The following is a 23,007-nucleotide window of genomic DNA, read 5'->3' as shown; positions in this document are numbered from 1 at the left end:
ATTTTTTTTATTTTTTTTACTTTTTAATTTAAGATACACATTTCACAAATGGACACCATTATGACCTCTAAAACACAAATCATGCACAATATCTTTTAATAAACATAACAGAAGCAATATACAACTCCAAAGATCCAAATTAAACAAGCACCATGTATTTCCAAACCCATGTTTTAAGTGAAGTTTCGGACATATGCAATGTCATCATTCTTATTCATTTTTTTTTAATTCTATACACTTTTTTTTTTTTTAAGAAACCATGTAATCTATGGTTTTCGATATTATACATTTGTTTTTGATGTAACAGTGGGTCAAGAATAATAACTCAGTTCATTGTTTGACCATTTGTCCATGATAATTTTAACAATGTGGGTCACTTTCTTCTCCATCTACAGCGCTTGCTAAGTACAGTAGTATGTGACATGACTCTCTCCAAACTCACAATTCCATTGCATCCCCAGCATTTCTATGCATCAAACAAGACTTCTTTCTCAAGGGTCTGAGTAAATGACATAGTGAGACGATACAGTATGAAATAGGGTAAGAAGATACAGAGCGCCACCTGGTGCTCCAAGTTGTTTCACTGTGTGATCCAGAAAATTCCCGGCCAGTAAAATGCATCTGGTGTGGTTTGTGTCTGCCGTAGAAATAGAGTATTCCTAATGTTCCTGAATGACAAGTTCTTCCGACAAAGCTTGAATATTCTTTGCAGTTTTTGACCTATGATTTAAAGTGCTTGTTAAAACCAGCCTTGCTTCAAAAATGACATTAAAACCAGTACTAATATAAGAGCTCATATGTAAATCATGATCTAGGCAGTATGTGTTAGGTATGACAAGGGTGGGCTCTATGATTCCAGAGTATGTGGTGCTCTCTGGGTAGTGTTTAAAGTCTTTAAAAATCCCAACAGAAGGCTGTGAGGAGAGTAGTAGTAAAGGTATAAATTCCTGACCAAAAAAGTCCCCAAAAAGACATTCACGAGAAGGTAACTTTCAGAGGAAGTTTGCCTTATAACCTACATTTTAAATCTACTCTACACATTCATAAATATGCATTCAGTTGTTTACGATTCATTCGCTGGCTTCACAGTTCAGAGGAGTTAGATGAGGACTCAAACGTGTATTCATGGGTCTGGTGTCTCTCAGAAAGCTCTGTTCTTATGAACGTTAACTGTGGCTGCTCACCATTTGATGGCGATCCCTTTGTGGCCCTCTCAGGCCACATCCACACTAAAATACGTTTTCGTTGGTAAACGCATTGGTTATGCTAATTCTATGCTTCAAACGGCGTTTTCCTCCACCAAAAATGGAGCATTTCGAAAACGCTCTACATTACCGCATACTTTGGAAAACAACAACGTTGGAAACCGAAAACGGGTTTGCGTGGATGTGGCCTCAGTTGTGGTGTCTTTTCGGTGACTGTTCAAATGTAGTTGATGCAAATGCTTATTGTTTGTGATATTTATGACCACCTGATGAAAATGGCTCTTTCCAAACAAATGGGACATTTGAAACGTGCACTTTGAATCAGATATACTGGTTGAATCACTGCACTGTCTTTATGATGATGTTTGATGTTTGACTGTGTAAAAAGGTCAACATATAATGCCCCTCTTTTTGAGTAACCTGATGTTTTAATCAAAACATTTGATTCAAGGATGCCAACCATTTTCTTTTTTAAATCACACATTTTCTACATTTCTAAATGGCTGAACAGATGTATCATAAACCAGATTTCATAGACACATTTAATGTCTTACGTGCTGATAAATGAAACACTTATATTGGCAAACTTGTTGCTCTGTGATGAAATATTTCAGTAATTTCATTCCTTCAAAAGAGTGGGTAAAACGTTTTTTTTTTTTCTTCTTCATTTTTCATTATTCCAAAAATCAAACAAAAAATACAAATTAAAAATAAATAAAAGGCAAACACTCATCAATCTAAGTAATCAACAACAGAGGAAAAACTACTAACAGTGGAGGCGATCACTCAATGATTGTCAAAGGAAAGGGGGTTATTTGGCACACAACACTCTCTGCTACGAACTGTTAACTTATTTTGTACATCATACAACAATATTGTACAAATTTGGTCCTTCACTAAATATTTATATTAACATTTAAGCACAGATGTGCCTGAAAAGAAACAATACTGTTTACTGAGGAGCAAATCACATACAAATAATGTATAATATTATTGAATTCAATACGAAGGAGGAAAGATATTCCAATTACCCCCACTGGAGAATAATTTAACTCTTTAAAACAAACTTTCAGTTTGGTCTAAAGGCCTTTATACAGCTAAAATACGAACCATAACGATAATTACAATGACAATGATGCTATACACTTTGAACAACCATGCTGCGTGATATATCGCGTGAACATGTGCCTGCTCTTACGGTTGAAGGGACGACTCAAAAGTGTGTGGCTTAAACAAAAAAGTCACAACGTATCCCAGTGACTTCCAGCATAGACATTTTGATGGTGGCGTTCAAATGGCGGTCAGCCTCAGGGCGAAGTTAGCATGCTAGTTATGGGCTTAAGTGCTTCTATTGCCATTAAAATGAATGTTTATTTGTACTCTAATGACCTAAGACTTCAGCTGTGAGTTCATTTAAAGGAAACCTTTGAACAAGAGCAACTTGAGGATGGAACGCTGTATAGAAACTGTTGAAATGTCCACCACCCAACACAGCGCGGGCTTCTACGTGAACATGGATTTTTTGTGTGTTTGATAAACCATATAAGCCTTGATAGCAGTGTCTGTTGAATGCATATAATTGAAAACGAGGTGATTTTTTGAGTCATTCAAATGCAGTATCCCCTCTGGTTTTGAGCTGCTGAGGAGAGAACATCACTATTGTGTCTAGTTTTAGACCGAAAATGTGTTTAGCTGGGAATTGATGATTTGATTCCTGTTGTTCAGCTGTGGAATAAAAATCTCCCATCTGTGACTGGATCCTGTGTCTGTTTCACTCAACAGTGCGGTCTGCTATCTCTACAGCCCTTCCTTTCTTACGCACATAGTGGTGGATCGACTGTGGCATCATTGGTCTTCACAAGCTCTTTCTTCCTCTCTATCTTTCTCCTTTCATTTCTGACTTCTCTTTTGCATTGTTCGTGTTCTCAGATGTTGTTGAGGGGGTGAAAGGAGCTCGTTTCTGAAGACCCTCCTCCCATGTTGAGCCAAGCATCCAAGGAGTTCTGGGAGGGTGCGTGCAGATTGTTGTTCTCAGACAGAGAGAGCATCATTGCATAAGCCTGGGTGAAGAAAAGGAGAACAGTCAATCTCAGAGCCATAACATATATCTACTTTATTTAGTATATGAATTGATGTACTGTATACTCATAAATATGTATTGAGGGTACTATAAACATTGCAATACAGTCCTTCAAATGGGGGATTCATAAGCATCCGGTAGCTGGACAATATTTAACACAAAACTAATTATTGAGATCGCACATAAAACATGTAACAAAACCACATGAAATGTTGAGACAACCCGGTCTCATGACAAGTCACAATAACAGTACGAGATGGCGAAATCGAATGAGTTAGCTTGTACAAAAAGATCAACTTTTACTCCCAAAGACAAAAATAAACAAACCAGCAAAAAATGTTAACACAATTTTTCCTAATTTTAACCACAAACCTAAACTTAACCATAAAGTCTAACCCTTCCCCAAACCCTAAACCGAACCATGATTTTAGTTGGAAAATAACATTTGTGTATGGAAGAGAGAAAACATCAGGGCTTGGAATGAGACGAGGAAAGCATTATTGCATTAAAAATGTAATGTAATAAGGAACCAAATTTGTCCACAAATGTTTCATTTCTTAAAGTAAAGTGTTGGATAGGCTAGCTACAATTTCATGCCTGTATTGTATCGATTTTTAATTCTATTTGTTAATTTTGGTTTCCATGGGAATAAAAGTTGTACCTTTTCATATGAGTCAAGTCATACAATATCTTACAATTTCGCCATCTCGTATGAATTATTACAAGTTGTCATGAGACTATGTTGGACCAGAGGACAATTTCAAAGATAATAAATGGTGCAGTGATAAAGAAAGATAATACTGTTAGTTATGTTAATGTCATTCAATTAATATAGAGTTGTAGTGAAAATATTATTTATTAAAAATATTAGATGACAAAATGAAAATCACAATAATTGGGTTATACAAATACTGCATGGGTTCCCAACTGTTTTTTTGTGTATGTACTATTGCCGAACGTTTTTAACTTGAAGTACACCCGTGAGATTTTATGTAAAGTTAATAATTATAATGAATTTCACAACATCTTCACATGTGTGCAAATACTTATAATGTTATTTTTTATCATATTATTGTTTTATTTAACATAGCAATTTGACATTTCAAAATGCATATAATTTTTAGGGCTGTCGACGTTAATTTAGTTTGATTAATTATATGAAAAAATAACACATTAAAAGAATTAATGCAATTTGTTAATCATGCGTAAATTCGGTAATTAGAAATGTTCCAACCAAAAGAGAAATTCAAGCTTGATGTACCGCCTTGATTTAATTTTTTGCAAATCTGTGATAGTAGGGGGCAGTCAGCGCAACTCCAGCTGTACAGGCAGCTTGTGCTCAAAAACAGCTGGCCAGAGGACAACAGAATGCGGGGATTCTGAGACATGTTTTTTGAAGTTTCACTTGACACAGCATCACAAAAACATGCTGCTTATGACTAGAGATGCTGAAAACATTGAGATGAGACGCAACCAAAGTAAGATGCTTTAAAAGCATCCTTCAGGCGCTCAAGTACAAAGACCAACAATTGAAAATAGCGCAGACGGAAGTAGGCCAATAATAGAGTAATGTTCAACGATATGAAAAAAAAAAACCAACCAAACAATATTTTGACTTCTATTCAACTTTACATATTGTCAGAATGTTTGTCTGTTGCCACAATATTTGTATATGATGTAATATACTTGAATGATCTGAATTATAATAGTTATATATTGTCTACTTATTAATTGTATAATTATTTTAATAATTTTATACTAAATTATCTTTATTTGAGGGCTTTTTAAGTCAATATTGTTATGTGTGATAAATTGCAATTAATTCAATAAATTAATTGGCACATTAATTAATTTGTATTAATGAATGAATAAATTTTATACAAAATTGTAAACAATAATTTTTTTTAAAAGACTGACAGCCCTAAAAATGTGTGTGTGTGTGTGTGTATATATATATATATATATATATATATATATATATATATATATACACATATACCTGAACTTTGGAAACCTGGACTATTGTAAAATCTAAACCAAGAAGAAATCCTGAGTTTTTAAAGGAATTCTTCATTTTCAAAAACATGCTCTTTAAATGTCTTTCCTTTTTTTGATGTCTGAGTAATAAGCAAAGACATGAGCTCACTTCATGGCATAGCAATGGTTCTATGGAGCAGGTACAGTCACATACCTGGGTTTTAGCCTGTCTGAATAGAGTTTCTTTCAGCACCTCCGACTCTACCGAGGTGCTAAAAATGTCTTTAATGTCATAGGGCTCCTCGCCAGCTTTATGGAATTCCAGGTTTTTGGGGAAACCAGCCAGAGGTTCCAGATCTAATAGGCCTGCATCCTCCTCAATACACCTGTACCAGGAAGGGGAGGGGGAAAGGGCCAGGAGTGTGGACAGGGGAGGGGACCCTCGGTTAGCCCAGTCACAACTTGAGTCTAAATATCGAAACTGGATGCGTTTGAGGAGAATGAGATGGTGAAGGGGCATTAAAAAAAATTGGGTGTTTATCATACTGACAGATGAGAGCACAAAACAAATGGGCTTGGGGTGACATTTATGGTCAAGAACTCTATCCATCGCTCTGTCCATGCAAAATTAAATGAGATCCCTTTCTACAGAGAAAACATAACAAGAAGCTTGTTTTCCCAGCTTAAACTTGTAAGGCTGGTCTGGTTTGCTGGTTTTAATAGGTTTTGGGCACTTGTCATCAGATCAGGCTGGGAGACCAGCTTAGTCCAGCAAACCATTTTAGGCTGGTTTAAGCTGTTCTTTGCCTTGAATAAAATGACCAATTGTTGAAACAATTCAGTGGTAATCCAGCAGTTGTAATTTTCTGGGTGAGGACAATGGAACAGTGAATGAAAATGCAACATTAACAAATGAACACTCAATAGTTTCAAGAGTTGGATGGGTGCACAACTGCAGCATACTGTATTCGTTTTTTGTTTGAAATGCTTTAACATGTAAACGGACAGATGATTAATTGCTTATTAGTTGTGTTAATTATTGTAAGAGGAATTACAGACAACAAGACATCACAGAACAAGTGGCAAACACTATGGTACACATTTCACCTTGAATCATAACTGATTTGAATAAAGTTGGACATTAGCATGTTCCTAATGACACACACACACACACACACACACACACACACACACACAAGACTAAGCACACACACAAATATTGGACAAAGTAGCCCATTTTTAATTCAACTGAATGAATGTGAATCAATTACATTTTTATTAATGAAATCTACTTCAAATTGAAAATCCTGTTGTTGGCCCATTGTTCTTGTGCTGCCTGATAATGATGATAATGTGTGTGATTAGGGCTGGGTATTGATACAAATGTATTGATTTAATTCGATTCCGATTCACAAGCTCTCGATTCTATTAGATTTCATTCGATTCCGATTTCGATTAATTCGAAATCTCTTTATGTCTTTGACTTAGAATGTCCATTTTGCTTAAATATGAAATAAATTCTCTGTAAGCTAATGCTGTTAATTGTACTGGGGACCTTCTAACTTAGTACATTACAAAAATATTAATTTTACTAATTATATTGAACATTTTGGCCATCATTTTGGTCACATTTTAGCATTTCCATAATTCCAAGTTTTCCGAGCAAGTTTTCTTTGAGTCGCGAGTTCAAATCCAGAGTGTGCTGAGTGACTCCAGCCAGGTCTCCTAAGCAACCACATTGGCCCGGTTGCTAGAGAGGGTAGAGTCACATGGGGTAACCTCCTCGTGGTCGTGATTAGTGGCTCTCGCTCTCAATGGGGCGCGTGGTAAGTTGTGCATGGATCGCGGAGGGTAGCATGAGCCTCCACATGCGGAGTCTCACGGTGTCATGCACAACGAGCCACGTGATAAGATGTGCGGACTTGTCCTCTGCCACCCAGATTGAGGTGAGTAACCGCGCCACCACGAGGACCTACTAAGTAGTGGGAATTGGGCATTCCAGACTGGGGGAAAAAGTTCAGCGAGCGCCTCATAGAAGTGTTTCAGTTGAGCACATATTAATGAGAGTGGAGTTACACAACTTCTTTAAAGCATCCGTGCTATGAGTGATTAGAATGAAATATTTCTAGTTTCTATTTTTGTTGTTTTTGAACAACAACTGGCTGTAAAGAACAGAAACAGCATTTAAAGAAACATTATTCAATGACAAATGGATTGCGTGGATCTTATCTTTGAACACACATAGCACGGATTGAGTCAAACCAAACAAAATACTTTTAACATGCAATGAAAGGATCTCAGTGCTAAACTTCTTCACCACTATACCACTCAATCATGGTGAGTGAAATCTGAAAATGTACCCGCCAGTGGGTAATCACAGACATTTTTTGTCACATAGTGCGAAATTTGGCCGCATATAGAGGGTTTTAGAGGGATGTGCACAGAGTTAAATATCTATCTTGCGATTTTAAGAATTGATATTGTAATCATTCAAATGAAGATCGCGATTAATTGGAAAATCAATATTTTTACCCAGCCCTATGTGTGATATCTATACTGTAGTTGTTATTCCATGCAATACAGATCTTCTTTCATGAACACTCAATCAACGTTTATTCCTTTTTACACTATAACCTTTGAACTTTATAAGAAAGCGATATTGCAATTGGTGGAGAAAGTTTGGATTAATTCATGTATCTTGTAAAATGGTTGAGTGTTCCTTTGAGTCAATATAGCTTTATTTTAGTGCTTCGCAAATAGAAAAATAAGTGTTTTGCTGACCTGCCCGTGTTTTCGTAAGACATCGGGAGAGGGGTCGGTTCCTCTTCGTCCTCGTAAGTGCCCTGCACCATAGTGGCGGGAGAAGCCGTCTCATCCTGTGACTTTTCTGTCAAAGAGCCTTCCTCATCTTCATCGTCTCCCTCCATCTCCTCTTCTTCCTCCTCCAGTTTGGAGGCAGTGAGAGTGTGACTCTGAGGATGCTCTTCTTCTGTCAGCTCTGTCCTGTATTGATCACATAAACATGAGTCACGTGAGTCTTGCTGGTTTGTGGCTTCTGTGCCTTCTATTTTTGTGGCATATTCAGATCAATGATAGGATGCACCAGATCATTGATAGGATGCATCACTTTTACATAAATTACATGTTAGTCATGGTTTCTTGCATCAAAAACAAATGTAATTTAGTTTTTCGTTACTATTTTCCACCTTCTCTTTGACACTATGTTACCTTTGAGATTCATACATGTACGTAGTGCAAGTCTCTGAACTGTCTGTGTCTGTGGCAAAATTTTGGCTAAATTACAAGGTTCCTTAAACAAATTGCGGCAGTTCCAAAGTGATATGTCCATGAAGTAGCACTAAACACAAGTTCCCCAAAACAGATTTTTAGGTTAATTCATTATCATGCTTTAAATCAGCAAAACCAAACTCCCTACCCTAAACCTTAAACCTAACTGATAGTGTCATAAAAAACAGTTGTAAGATAAAAAATGCAATTGTTGAAGGAATTACGTCATTTTGTGGTGTTTCTTTGACACTTTCGGCTCACATGTTGACTTGCGTGCCCTCCAGGACTCGTACCCCACTCATTGAATTGCAAGTGCAATGCATTATCAGTTGAGCTACCGTGCAATTTAATCACATTCGAACATGCTTGTAAATGTACTTGATTACCTAATGCAAACGTTTAAATGTATCACCTTACAAGTTATGCACTATGGTAAAAGTGTTTAGATGTCATAAGATAGCATTGTGTGAGGAACAGGGTGAAAAACAATTGTTTATGAACAGATAATCTGCCTTTTTACTGGTGATTTGTGTGAAAGTGAATAAAAGTTAGCACCTCTAGTGTTCATTTCAGCAGGAAACAGGCTGCGATGAATACAACGATTCATTTAAAAGCAATTTCACAAAAAAGGTAGGAGTAGGAACAAGTAGTAACGTGTTTCTATAAGACCAGGAGGCTGTTGTGATTGGCCAATCTCTGCATACGAAATTAGTAAAAATGCCTCTGACAAGATGCTGAGTACTAAATTGCCATTAGTGTGTTATATGCCTGTAGTTTGGATGACTTTTCTTAGTTTCAGTAAATGGTCTGGGTGGACTAGGGTGGGAGCTTTGCATTGTGAATAATGCATTCATATGACTACATACTACATCAAACTTTTTTATTTCTAAACAGCGAAGAATTTGTTTTAAGGAAACATTGCATCCGTTTCAGACAAAAAGATCCCATATTTTCTGACTTTTTCTGATTTTATTTTAAGTTCAAAGCTATCAACTGTGTTTTTGCTGTCTGGATTTCTACCAACTCGAGAATCAGTCTTGAAAAACCTTTCGAACTGAACAGGTTAGCAGTAACAAAAAATATTTCTTACTCAATCTGGAAACACAAGTATGTGCATTGAATGTGTGGTTACATATATTCAGAACTCTTTTACATATAGTTAGATCTTCATGATGCAAGATTCCTAGCGACACCTCAGAGCTTTGATAGACTCAGGCATTGGTGTTTATTATGCCCCCCAATAAACGCTACAGAATTTGCACTTTTAGACAATCATGACAACTTACTATGCCACCCCAAAATATTGGATAGAAATTAAGCTATTTTCACTCTCAGAGTCCACTGTGGTAATTCTCTCATCATAATCTGACTGCCAAATATCAGTGCTTTGCCACTCTCTGGGTTGCCATCCATCATTTTGGATTGGCCAGTAATTCCCCTGCCTGGCATGAGCTCGAAAACACAGATCCACGAATGACAAACACAGGTTTCGCAATTAATGACAGACATTTCTTGCGAACGCAGCAATGATGAATTGGCTAATTTTGAAGAGACGAGACAGAGCGAACGAGACAGGTCAGGAGCAATCATCATAGTTTGTCTCAGTGCCACTGAGTTCCAGAGAAAACGGTTCTGCAAAGCAGCTATCAGCACCACGTCATTCCACTACCTCTCTTTTTCCAAACGTTTCGGCTTCTCGCAAGCTTATGATGTCATTGGACATACCCCACCAAAGTCATTTTCACTTCACTGCTCTAAAACAAACTTCTATCAATGCAGACGAATGTCGAGTGCACCAGGAGGGGAGGAGGGGGGTAGGTCGTAAGGTGGGTGGTTAAGCTATGTGAGGTGTAGGCTTACTTACAAAAAAAGGACAAGAAGAACTGCTTGTTTCCCATTTTCCATCATGCTTAAATATCCCATAATCAAATTTGCCCTGGCCTGAGAGAAAGTCCATGCCACGTGGGAGACAGCGGCAGTCCTGCCACAGACCTGTGCTTTGTCTCTCAGTCTAAACATGTCAGAGCGTTGTTTGCGTTAGCTGCAAGGGAGGGGGCTCCATCAATGCAGCGCAAAGATAAATGTCTCAATGTGAGGGTCCCCCGATAGGGGTAAACCTGCGGGTCTGTCTTGAGCCCTCAGCCCCTACAGACTCAAACTGACAGTCAAAGTCAGACAGACCAGACGCACACTCTTTGAAACACCATTAACCCAGCGGTGAGGAAACCCCCATCATGCCTCACTCTGTAGATGGTGAAGTCTGGAAGAACAGATCACTTCTTTTTCCACTGCCACTCAAGGAAGAAAAGAAAGCAGGAGTAACCAGAGGAAAAGTTTACTGCTCAGAGGTTGCTCTATCAGAACTCCAGACACCTAATGGAGTTCTCAGTTAGGTGCCAACATTGTCTCAGATGTTTTTTTCCTAAAATTCCTTACAAGAAATAAAAATAGACACACATCTTGTTGACAGTTGTAATAGATAACTGTTGATTTACAAAAACAGCGCAGAGCTTTACAATTATTGTGGATAGCACGGCTCAGATAATGGAGTTCTCAATGATGTCTCATTTAAGTACCAACTTTGTCTCATATGTATCTGCTAAAATTCCATAGAAGAAATAACATTTACACAAATGAGACCATTGTTGACAAAGTAGGACTATATGTTAACGTGGAGAACATAGCTCAGATAATGGTCTCATTTATGTCTCTTTTAAGTGTCATCTTTGTCTAAGATGTCTCTCCTTAAATTCCTTTTTAGTATTAAAAATAGACACACATCTTGTTGACAATTTTAATAAAAAAATGTTGATTAAGAAAACAGTGCAGAGCTGTGTACAGCATAGCTCAGATAATGAAGGTCTCAGTTATGTCTCATTGTCTCAGATGTTTCTGCTAAAATTCCTTAGGAAAATGTAAAATAGACACAAATGAGACAACTGTTGACACAAAGTAACAGTATAGAGCTATACAATTAATGTTGATAGTACAGCTCAGATAATGGAGTTCTCAATTATGTCTCATTTAAGTGTTAACTTGTCTTATTTGTTTCTCCTAATATTCCTTTGGAGAAACTTAATTAGACATATATGAGATAATTGTTGATATAAAGTAACATTATAGAACTATAAATTGAATGTGGACAGCATAGCTCAGATAATGAAGTTCTCAGTTACGTATGTCTCATTTAAGTACCAACTTGTCTCAGATGTATCTCCTAAAAATATAGTTTGGCTTTGGAAGAATTTAACAAAAGTTGATGGTGAGATCTCTGACCTTTGGAATTTTTGCGAATCTGAGTAATATTTGAGACACTGTTGAGTTCTGTTCTGAAACTCTAGATTAGATATACTGTATGTGAGATTGTTGAGAAACATAAGTTTTCATATGCTCTCCATTTAATATCATTGCTGTCTAAAAGAAACAAATGAGATATTAAAGAAATCTCAGTTGCTATTTTTATAAATCCTACAGGGTAAGAAAGAGAGAAGGAGAAATTAAAAGGAGAATTAAAACTTTCCACCATGGTCTGGTTGCACAAGACTGACAGAAAGTGAGAAAGAAAGGGTAAAAACGTAATGAAAAAGATGCATGAGCGCATTGGGGAATAGTGCAGCTGTCTGTCCATTTGAACCGGGTGTTTCGGTGAGGCCGATTTGCAGAGAGACAAAACAGAGCACTTATTTGAATTACAGATATTAAAATGCCAGACCTGCTTGTACGAGTCAGGACAGGGCTATTGATCCCAGATGGCAATCAAGCCCACACCAGAGCTTTCATGCGACAAGGCAGAGGCATCGGTTCTTCACTGGCCTTATGAGGAACTGGCAAAATTGAGGAGGACCATTACACGTCCAAGAAAGAATTCGTGTGTTTGGCTCTGTATCTGTTCGTACACACTTGTCTGTGCGAATCAATCTCCTCGGCACCTAAACCAAACTCTAAAGCAATGTGAACCTGGCCACACACAGACAAGCGTGCTGACGGTTCTCGTATTTGGCAGTAATGAGCTTTGTTTGGTGTTTTCATAAGACGTTTGAATGTGCTCCCTGATGTGTATCTTGCTGGGCTTAATGCAGAACAGAACTCAGAGAAGGTGAAATGACTCGTTCAGATGTCCTGTACCTCTCTCTGCTGCCTGAAGGCGAGGGGTGTAATGGATGCCGCCACACACACAGCTGCTCAGAGTGAATCAGTACCGCAGTCTTCCACTAGAGGCCAGACCTCTGCTTCACAACAGAGCATATCTGACACTACAGCAGTGTATACAACAGCTTTACGGTATTTCTCACTATGAAATTCTTGGGGTGGCTCTCAACTTGTTTTGGTTCAGACCTGACAGTATCAAAAGTGTTTATCGTAGGCTATAGAAGTTCGAAAAAAATCAAACACTGAAATGCATAAATATCACCATAGGCTGCAATTTAGTTCATTTTGTTGGATAGGTCTTTCCATCTTGGCATCAGTATAATATGGCTAGCTTCAATCAAGTGGCAGTTGAATTTGTGCTGAAATACCATAAAGTTTGATTGAACACAGGCTTCAACATCCTAACTATCCTAACTATGCACATTTTATTATTTGCATTTACAGTTGTTTTTTTACTCCTCACTGTCAAATGGGTTGAGAACCACTGGTCGACAGGTTGTATGGTGTGTTGCCATAGCTTCAAAACACCATATGAGCATGCATGTGTGTGCACATACTGTAATTATGTGAGTGTTTGTGAGTGCTTGTACCTTTTCTCTGAGGAGCTGCATGCCTGGTTCATTTCACTGTTGGAGATGAAGTTCCTGATCTCTGAGAAATATGAGTCCTCCTTCTCATCCAAAAGTGCATGATTGTCAGACTCAGAGTTCGGTGAGGAAATAGTTGTTCCTAAATTCGAGAGGATCCCAGACTGCTGACTCACTACAATGAAAAAAAGAAATAATTTTACAGAAATAATTAACTAGTTAAACTACAAAGAGTCTCGCTGATGTTAGTCTAAAAAAAAAAATAATAATAATTCCTGTAAAGATATGTAACCATGTCAACAACATGTGTTCTTGCCAGACACTTTTTGCATATTTATACTTTTTTTTTTTTTTTTTTTACATTTATTGTTTATTAATAAAAAATGTATTCATTTTGGTTGGAAGGAGACAAATAAGATTTTGGTCAATTTTGCAACTTTTTTTCATTAAGATGACTGTCAAAACGTTACCCAATTTACCTGAATTCACTCTAATTATTAATGGCTTTTAAATGATAAAAATAACATCATAGATTTAATTTCCTCTGGAATCATGTGACCATACTAAGGTTTCAAGTGAGCATGGAGATATATTTTACCTGGAATATTCTCATGTTCATGTTTCTTTAAGTGGCGGTCCAGATTAGTCTGTTGACCGAAGCAGCGATTGCAAAGGTGGCACTTGAAAGGTTTTTCCTTGTTGTGAATGTTACGAACATGTCGCTGGAGGTTGGAGGAGATGCTGAACGATCGGTCACAGTATTTACATCTGTGTGAGAGGAACAGAGAGAAAAACAAAGATCTTAGATAAGGTTTTTGGCTTAGTATATGCATCGGCTGTGTCTCAAAAGCATCAAAGTGCCTATGATGCCCAAAAACGCAAAGTTGGTATACAGACTGCTCAGTAGGTTTCAAGACACAATGAAGGCATCTACTGTAGTTATCTGTGGTAACTTTTGCACAAAGCCATATTCATGCATACCAATCACTATTATATATTTAATTAGGATTCCCCTAACCTCCTAAAACCCTAAATAATAATAATTAAAAATGTCTTCTCAGTGGTGTTTTGAAATATTATAACTTTATAGCAATATTCCGGGTTCAATACAAGCTCAACCGACAGCAATTGTGACAATGTTGATTACCACAAAAATTAATTCCAACTCATCCCTCCTTTTCTTTAAAAAAAGCAAAAAGCAAGGTTACAGTGAGGCACTTACAATGGAAGTGAATGGGGCCAATTTTTGGAGGGTTCAAAGGCAGAAATGTGAAGCTTATAATTTTATGAAAGCACACATCAATTCTTCTGTTAAAACTCATGTATTATTTGAGCTGTAATGTTGTTTAAATCGTAATTTTTACAGTCATTTTAGGGTTTTAGGGTTTGTTGATGTAATTGGTCCTGCTCGACCTGCTCCGAGCGGGATTTGAACCGGCATCAGCCGGCATGGGAGGTGGGCGTGCTAACGAGGAGGCTAAAGGTTACAGCCCCTAGCATCAGTCGCTAGTGTGCCTCTTGAGGCCAGGGGAGTGAGGTTTACATATACCGCACAGCTGTCACATACCAGTTGGATCCCGTTACATTGACATTACATTGTCATGGCACTAAGTTGTAAAATTGGCTGTAACTTTATACAGAAAAGGTTAGTAAGTGATTTTATCTCACTAAAATCATGTTTACACACATTGTTTATGTCTTGTGAATATTAACGTTCAAAAATTGGCCTGCATTCACTTCCATTGTAAGTGCCTCACTGGAACCCAGATTTTCTTTTTTTTTTTTTTTAAGGAAAAGGATGGACGAGCCTAAATTAATTTTTGTCAATATTATGTTCACTATTACAATTTCAATCAATATTATGCCACAAATGGAATATTCTCTGAATATTCCTTTAATGCCTTTTGTTGTATATAATATGTGTTATATAGTGGCATACTGTATAATTGAAATGATAAAATATTAGCAGCAGTGATTATCAACAATAGTTTTGCCAAAAAAAAAAAAATAATAATAATATACTTGTCTCTTTGAAACTGTAACATTACAGAGCAGGACAGGCAGGAGATCAAGACAACGACGATGTGAAACCCAAGTGCAGTTTATTTTAAAAAGTGCAATAAATCCAAAACGTGAATTCAAAGTGAAAACAAAACAGAATATAACCAGAAAATAAAATAAACTAGACTATGAACAATGACTAAACAATAATCATGAACAATGACAAAGATGTTACACCAACAATACTCGACAAGAGACAATGGCTAACATGAGGGCTTAAATACAAACAAAAGGGTAACAACATAAGGCATCCAATGACAAGACAGAACTAATAATATAAGGACCAATAACAGAACAGAACTGATAACAAGATAACAAGACTAATAAACCAAAGACCAATAAGAATAAGACACATGAAACATGAGGGAAACAGGAAACCACATGACAAAGACACATGACCAGACAAGGAAGTAAACTAATTTCAAAATAAAAGACATGAAGTCAAAAACATTATTCAAAACATGAACAAAACACACAAACCTGACAGATACCCCCCTCTACGGGCGGCTCCCAATGCCCAACAATAAATCAAAACAAAACAGGTGTTCAATAGGGAGCTGGGGGGGGGGGTGGCTTTGGGAATCAGACGAGGCTGCAGACCACGGGGCACCAGAGATGACGACAGAAGATCAGGGTGGACCAGGTGGACGGCCAGGAGACCAGAGCGGACCAGGCGGACGTGGAGCATGGCTTGGCAAGACAGGTTGTGGAGCATGGAGCAGGGTATGGCGAGGCTGACGAGGTGGCGTAGAATGGCGAGGCTGATGAGACGGCGTGGCATGGTGTACTTTCAGGTGGCTGAGCTGCTGGAGGCAGAGACCCAGAGGGCGGAGCCGCTGGAGGCAGGTCAGGCGTGGTGGTTTGGCATGGCGGGTCAGATGTGGTGGCTTGGCGGATCAGACAAAATGGCTTGGCATGGCAGGCGTGACAACATGGCATGATGAGGCAGACAGGACAGTCCAGGCATCAGGTGCTGGCTCTGGGATGGCCGAGGCTTCAGGCGCTGGCTCTGGGATGGCCGAGGCTTCTGGCGCTGGCTCTGGGACGGCCGACGCATCAGGCGCTGGCTCTGGGAGGGCCGACGCATCAGGCGCTGGATCTGGGAGGGCCGACGCATCAGGTGCTGGCTCTGGGAGGGCCGACGCATCAGGTGCTGGTTCGTAGTCCGTGGCAGGCATAGGCGCTGGCTCGTGGTCCGTAGCAGGCGACTCTGATGAGGTGGACTCGGACGGTGGCAAGGTCAGAGTGGCTGAGGACTCTGACATAGCGACTGTAGTGGTGAACTTTGATGTGGTGGCTACCGTAGGAGAGTTGGTGTTTCGAACCACTAAGAAGGAGGGCAAAACCAATGTACTTGGTAAGAGTCCAATTGACTCCACCTCCAGGCATCCTGGAGCAGACTGGCTCATTTAAGCCTGCACGAAAATGTCCTTGAGGGCAATAATCATTATATTCCACCAAGTGACAAATTCAACAAAAGTCAGCCATGTAGTCCTCGAAGGGACGATTGCCCTGGCGTAACCGCAGAAGTTTAAATGCTGGGTTCATTTTGTAGTTCGAGTATTCTGTAACGTTACAGAGCAGGACATGCAGGAGATGAAGACGATGATAATGTGTAACCCAAGTGCAGTTTATTTTAAAAAGTGCGATAAATCCAAAATGTGAGTTCAAAGTGAAAACAAAACAGAATATAACCACAACATAAACTAAATTAGGCTAGACTAGACTAGACTAGATTTGACTAGACTTGACTATGAGCAATGCCTATACAATAATCATGAACAAAGACGTTACACCAACAATACCTAAAAAGAGACAATGGCTAACATGAGGGCTTAAATACAAACAAAAGGTTAACAACATAACAAGGCATCCATTGACAAGACAGAAAAAAGCGAGTTGTGAACCCTCCCAAGCTTCCGGTCATGCCACAGGGGAAGCTAAACATGTTGGAGCCGACACAAAAATGTCTGATAGGAGATGGCACTTAGTCAGTTAGTTGGGATAATATGGCCGATCCTGGGGTAAGGGAAGTATTGAAAATAACATGCCGACCTCCCATGTGATCATGTTGTTTGAAGATATGTAAACAGTGGTGAGATATTGATTCTAACACCTCTCAAAGCTGAATTATTTTTTGCCTGTGGCTGCCTTGCAAACAATACTTCCATCATTTCTTTTGTGGCTAATTGCTTTGCCATTATTGATTTCCTCTTCATTGCAAGTAAGCCAATGAAATATTCCTTGCAGACTTGTAAACGTGATATGCAATGAAGCACCCATTTCCCTGTTCTGATTGGCCTTAATCAATTGCTGCTTTGAGAAGTTTGTTTCAACTTAAGCTATATGTGATATGAGCTGTCCTTTCATGTCTGTGCCTCAGTGTGAGTGTGTGCTATAACAGCCACATCTCGGTTTCCATCGCTGGATCTCTGTGGCTCGCTTGTTTGCAATGTCAGGCCGGCCAGAATAGGCAGGAGAACATCAATTTAATGTGCTGATAAACAAACATTGCAGCAGGGCAGTGTCAGGAGTTTGGTGGACAGTGCCTCTTTTGTTGGGTGGCCGGCTTCGCTTAGACTTCTGTGGCTGCTGCAAAGTTGACTTTCAGGGCTAATTGCTTTGGGAAAATCGCTCGTCATCAAGTGCTCAGAATCAAGATGCAGGCCCCTTTTCATGTTCCAGTTTATTTTGCGAGCAAATGTGTGTGTGTGTCTGTATGAACCCATTTACCAGACTTGCATATCACGGATCATAGAGAATGGTAAGATGCCAAGACAAAGTTCCTTGTTTTTTTTGTTTTTTTTAGCCAGTCTTTTCTACCCCCCATTTTGTTTATTTTCATTACCCAGTCCAAGGGGACTTTAAATTACTTCAACTCTGTTCTTTTTTGCATTTTTACTAGCACTGTACATGAAGCGTTACAATCTGAATGGGGTCTTTTCAATGGTCAGACCTAGTGGGCCAATTTCGCTGCATAGAGTAGCTGATAGTATCTACAGCAGGCAAATCACCTTCTACAATGAAGCCTGCCAAGCACAGCCCTGCTCTGATATTGGCCTGACTCTGCCCTTTTTGCCGAAAGTAAGACGGGGAGATTCTGAAGATGTCTGCTATTTGTTAGGGTAAATTGTTTCTAAATGAGCTAATCAGGGGATTGTTGCGAATGAGCCAAGCATGTAGTGCTTGCGTCCCACAGGAGGCTCTTTATCTTGTCGAGTGCGTTCGCAGGGCTCTATGGTAGATTAGTAGAACTGAAAGTGGGCCTTGATTTGGTCTGACCCTTATTTGTACGCAAAGAATAAACTCGGGTGAACATGTAAATGTTACAGAACTTCAAAGCACTTTTAGTAAAATTTGTAACATTTTTACATTTTCTGAAGAAAATGTGAGTGGTGCAAATGTGGTTGCTCAGTTGTTCTGGGTGGTTGCTAGGTGATTGCTATGCAGTTGCTGGGTGGTTGCTTGGGTATCATTCTTGTCCATAAACCAAATAGTGCAGGACAAGTTCCATGCCAAAGCTTAATACTTCGGTTTAGGGGTTCGTTCAAATCATTTAAGCTAAATATGAGCAATGGTACTGTACCAAGAATTAATAGAAATTAGATTTTCTCTCAAAAATTATCTTTACTTGAATTTGATAAGAAAACAGACAGTTTAAAGGTATTTAGCAGTTAAAATCTTATCGCATCTTAGCCCTTTCTGGGTCAAAATATCACTTAAAACATTGAAAGCCCCAAAGTGCCCTCACCCTCATAGAGGAGGACTTTCCACAGCTGGTTAGAAGCCAAATCAATGATAATTAAGCCTTTCTATAAACAGAGCATGAATGTCTCCAGGGTGCTATTACCAGCCAACATTGTCCAGAGCTTGCTCTATATACCTCCAAAACATCTGCACAGAGAGAATCAATCTTCTCTCTTTTTTGATCACTCTGCCTCTCGTGTATTTAATTTCTTTTATCTCAAATTTCTCAGAATGACCAGAACATACTTCATGTCTGATCACATGACTAAATCTGTCCATTTCTTCATGTCCATTTCCCCATGTGTCTGTGTGTATCTCTGTCTGGGAATGTCAAGCATAAGTGTTTTCTGATGAAAACAGGTACCACATACAATGGTGCCAACAAGTATTAGGAAACTTAAGCTACACACTTAAAAACATATGAATGCCATTGCATTAAATAACAAAATATAAAACAAAGTGCCATTTGTTTTAAAGAAATGTAAGTACACTTTTCAATTAAACCATGTCATAAAAAGCAGCTGGGATGTTAGGTTCCAAATTCTAAAACAATAGATATACTGTTCAATTATTATGCAAAGCATTTGGACACTTTTTGGTTGTCAAATGTTGGTGGAACATGTTCATAATTGATGTGGTAAACTGCACCTGTGGTTACTCTGCTAGGACACCTGTGTGAACTTGAGGGGAACAGACTTCATACAACCCCTAAAAATCACCTTGGGACCAGTTGGCACCAAGTAATTGCACAAATGTTAAAAAAGGGAAGTTATTTCTGAGAAAAAGGTCTAGAAACATTTGTTTGCAGATGCCACTTGGTTTGATATTTTCTATCTAATGCAATAGAATTTCTATTATTATTAAGTGTGACTTAAGTGTTGAAATACTTTTTAGGGCCACTATAATGGGAATAAATCTTAAATTATGTAGTGATGTGGAACCTTTGGATTTAAGTCTGTCTGTGTTTGTTGAGTATGTGGCCTTGTACTAAGCCATGTAAAGCTACTTGAATGTATGCATGTGGCCAAAAAAACTCTACTTTCAATACTGCACTTGTGTGTTTGTCTGAGTGTGTGTGTGTGTGTGTGTGTGTGTAGGTCTCAGAGAGGCTTACCTGTATGGCTGTTCTCCTGTGTGTGTTCGTAAGTGCCTTGTAAGATTAGCTGACCTGGGAAAGATTTTCCCACAGTACCTGCAAAGGATGAAAACCAGACTTTGATACAGTCGCCCAGCACCTACATCTCTCATATACAGAGAGTTCTAGATACAGCATACTTAAAGATACAACACATTACAATATCACATCATATTTAATGTAAGCAACTATACTTTAATGTAAATACTATAAAACTATAATTATGCCAACAAAATTAAATTAAAGGGATAGTTCATCCAAAAATTTAAATTCAGTCATCGTTTACTCACCCTCATCCAAAAAAAAAAAAAAAAAAAAAAAAACTTGACAGGCATTTAAGGCATTTATTTTCCATACAAGGAATGTGAATGGTGACTGAGGATAACATTCTGCCTACCATCTCTTCTTGTGTTTCATGGAAGAAAGAAAGTCATTTGGGTTTGAAACAGTGAGTAAATGATGACAGAATTTGTATTTGTATAACAATCAATTTAATGACATTAGCTAACATTACTTCTCTATATTATCTTCAATTTAGGTTACAGTATGTTGATGCAACTATAACTGTAATAAAATTATAGCAATGCTTATCTATATACTTTAGCTGTAGAATAACAAATGTGTTTTCTTCTGTTTCACGAGTGCCGCTCACCTGCAGGTGTATCGCTCCTTGCCTTTGCGTAAGATAGCATCGGAGAGAGAGGGAGGTGGGGAGCGGAAGTTAAAGAGGTGGTGTGAGGAGTGCTGGAGGGAATTGGGAGCATTCAGTTTCAGAGCACTAAAGCTTTTCAACTTCTCAGTCATGTTTTCCATGGCAGACACCTAAGGAGAGAACATGTGGAGAGTTCATAGACAAATACTGTGTTTTATGCACAGTATAATCAGAATCTCCTCTCAAATTGATTTTGTGTGAGATTAGGGCTCATCTGGGACGAAAATAAGATTTAGTATTTGTTTAGGGCAGATACATGAGGAACAGAACAACAGAAATGGTGAGGATTTCTGACAGAGAGCCTGGGAGTTTTGCATCATAACCAGATAGAATGGAAAGCCAGAGGAAGTTATATATCAGAAGGTCGAGTCTTGATTGTGCTGTTCAAAAGTGACCTCCCTAACCTATGGCACATTGGCAGTCACTCGAGCAGCCCCCCGGGAGCCCCCGGCTCCTACTTTGTTCCCAACAAATCTCAGAGAGAAGCGTCTGAATGAGCCATTCACCTCAGTGAGCGGTAACCATACAATGCAGTTTAAGATACCCCTCGCTGATAGTACTTCCCCTCTTACAGAACAAAGGCTTTGCTATGTGGCTCTGTGGCCAAAAGCAGCTTACATCCTTCCTACTTTTGGAATATGGATAAACACAGAGACAGACGCTGTCTTAATTTATTTAAACATGTCTGAGTATTACCTTGATTCTGTCAGTGTTTTAGTTGAATATCAACACAGACAATCACAATTCTGATAACGCTCTTTTTTTTTTTTTTTTTTGGTGAATTCAAACCTCTTAAAAGCTGCAATGGTTATTACAATTGGATAAATCTTCAATTGTTTTCACTAATACAAATTTATATATAATAAAAAGTGTACTATCAAACAAATAAATGTGGAAAAAAGCTATTTTATGCAATAAGCCTGGACATTCCACAGGAATTATGTATTCTTAGGTACAGACAGACAGACAAACATATATACTGTAGATAGACAGACAAACGGACAGACAGACAGACAGACAGACAGACAGACAGACAGATAGATAGATAGATAGATAGATAGATAGATAGATAGATAGATAGATAGATAGATAGATAGATAGATAGATAGATATCACACAGAGTAGTCAGAATAAAGACATTTGTGAAGAGGGATGTGGATAGGGGGAAAAAGAGTGAGAGAAGGCTTGGATTTGGGGGAGGTAGGCCAGCATTGATGGAGGCCAGATTTACAGGTCAGATAAGACAGTTCCCAACAAGAGAGGCCATTCTATTACACACAAACACAGGAAGTCACCGATCGACATGCAGACAATATCTAGGCAGCCAGAGCAAGAAAGAAATGCTAGGAAGTTATTAGTGGTGGGACTCAACGGAGAACTTCCTAGAGACAATGGTCTACCCTGAAAGTATGTGGCATAATTTGTTTCAATTCAAAAGGCCATTATTAATAATATTTTCATTATTGTTGTCACCATTCAAAGGTGGGAAAGGTTTAAAATACTAACAGAAACAATGGAGGTTGTTTTTCAAAGCAAAAGATAAAAAATTTGAATGCACTGCATGCCAGAACAGGCAGTACCTCTTTTGAGATTATCTTCATGATGAAAATAATATAATGATAACAAATACCATCAGAAGTTGGGATATTTCACAACAACAAGGCTTTGCTTCAACCAAAAAAAGGGCCTGAGGTGGAGACCACTGGGAAAGTGTTTTGTCATACTCTGTTGTACTAAACCTGAAAATGCAATGCATAGAGGGATCTTTACCAATGTATATTTAAAGCAAACATATGCATATAGAATACCTGAGGATGGAAGAGTAGTGGTGCCGGCCTCAGGTATTTCTCCTTTAGAGCTCCTACTGGGTCTAATAGCTTCCTCTTCTCCACCCTGCTGGACAACAACACCAAGGGTTACGTACCAACGAAGGGTGATTGTATACCTACTCTGCACCAATACCTTTGAACTTGCCACATTTGAACATATCACGCTGTAAAAATTAAGAGATTCTTGAGGCACAATTTGGGGTTCCTCAGAGGCCATCATCTAGACACCCTTTCAGT

At 38.5% G+C, this 23,007-nt stretch overlaps 1 protein-coding gene across 1 annotated transcript in view; it reads right to left on the bottom strand.

Annotated features, from left to right (window-relative positions):
- Position 1: 1 nt before the first annotated feature.
- The window catches only part of LOC127424664 (histone-lysine N-methyltransferase PRDM16-like), a 31,539-nt gene continuing 8,533 nt past the window's right edge, over positions 2-23,007 (bottom strand). The window contains exons 7-14 of the mRNA XM_051670023.1: positions 22,750-22,834; positions 20,882-21,051; positions 20,209-20,286; positions 13,885-14,054; positions 13,290-13,461; positions 8,044-8,265; positions 5,477-5,648; positions 2-3,265 (exon numbers count right to left, since the gene is read on the bottom strand). Coding sequence (XP_051525983.1) covers positions 3,131-3,265; positions 5,477-5,648; positions 8,044-8,265; positions 13,290-13,461; positions 13,885-14,054; positions 20,209-20,286; positions 20,882-21,051; positions 22,750-22,834 — 1,204 coding nt within the window. The 3' untranslated portion in view covers positions 2-3,130. The remainder of the gene's footprint in view (positions 3,266-5,476; positions 5,649-8,043; positions 8,266-13,289; positions 13,462-13,884; positions 14,055-20,208; positions 20,287-20,881; positions 21,052-22,749; positions 22,835-23,007) is intronic.

This window comes from Myxocyprinus asiaticus, chromosome 33 (genome assembly GCF_019703515.2).
Source record: "Myxocyprinus asiaticus isolate MX2 ecotype Aquarium Trade chromosome 33, UBuf_Myxa_2, whole genome shotgun sequence".
Classification (NCBI taxonomy): Eukaryota; Metazoa; Chordata; class Actinopteri; order Cypriniformes; family Catostomidae; genus Myxocyprinus; species Myxocyprinus asiaticus.
This window is presented reverse-complemented; position numbering and strand designations above follow the sequence as displayed.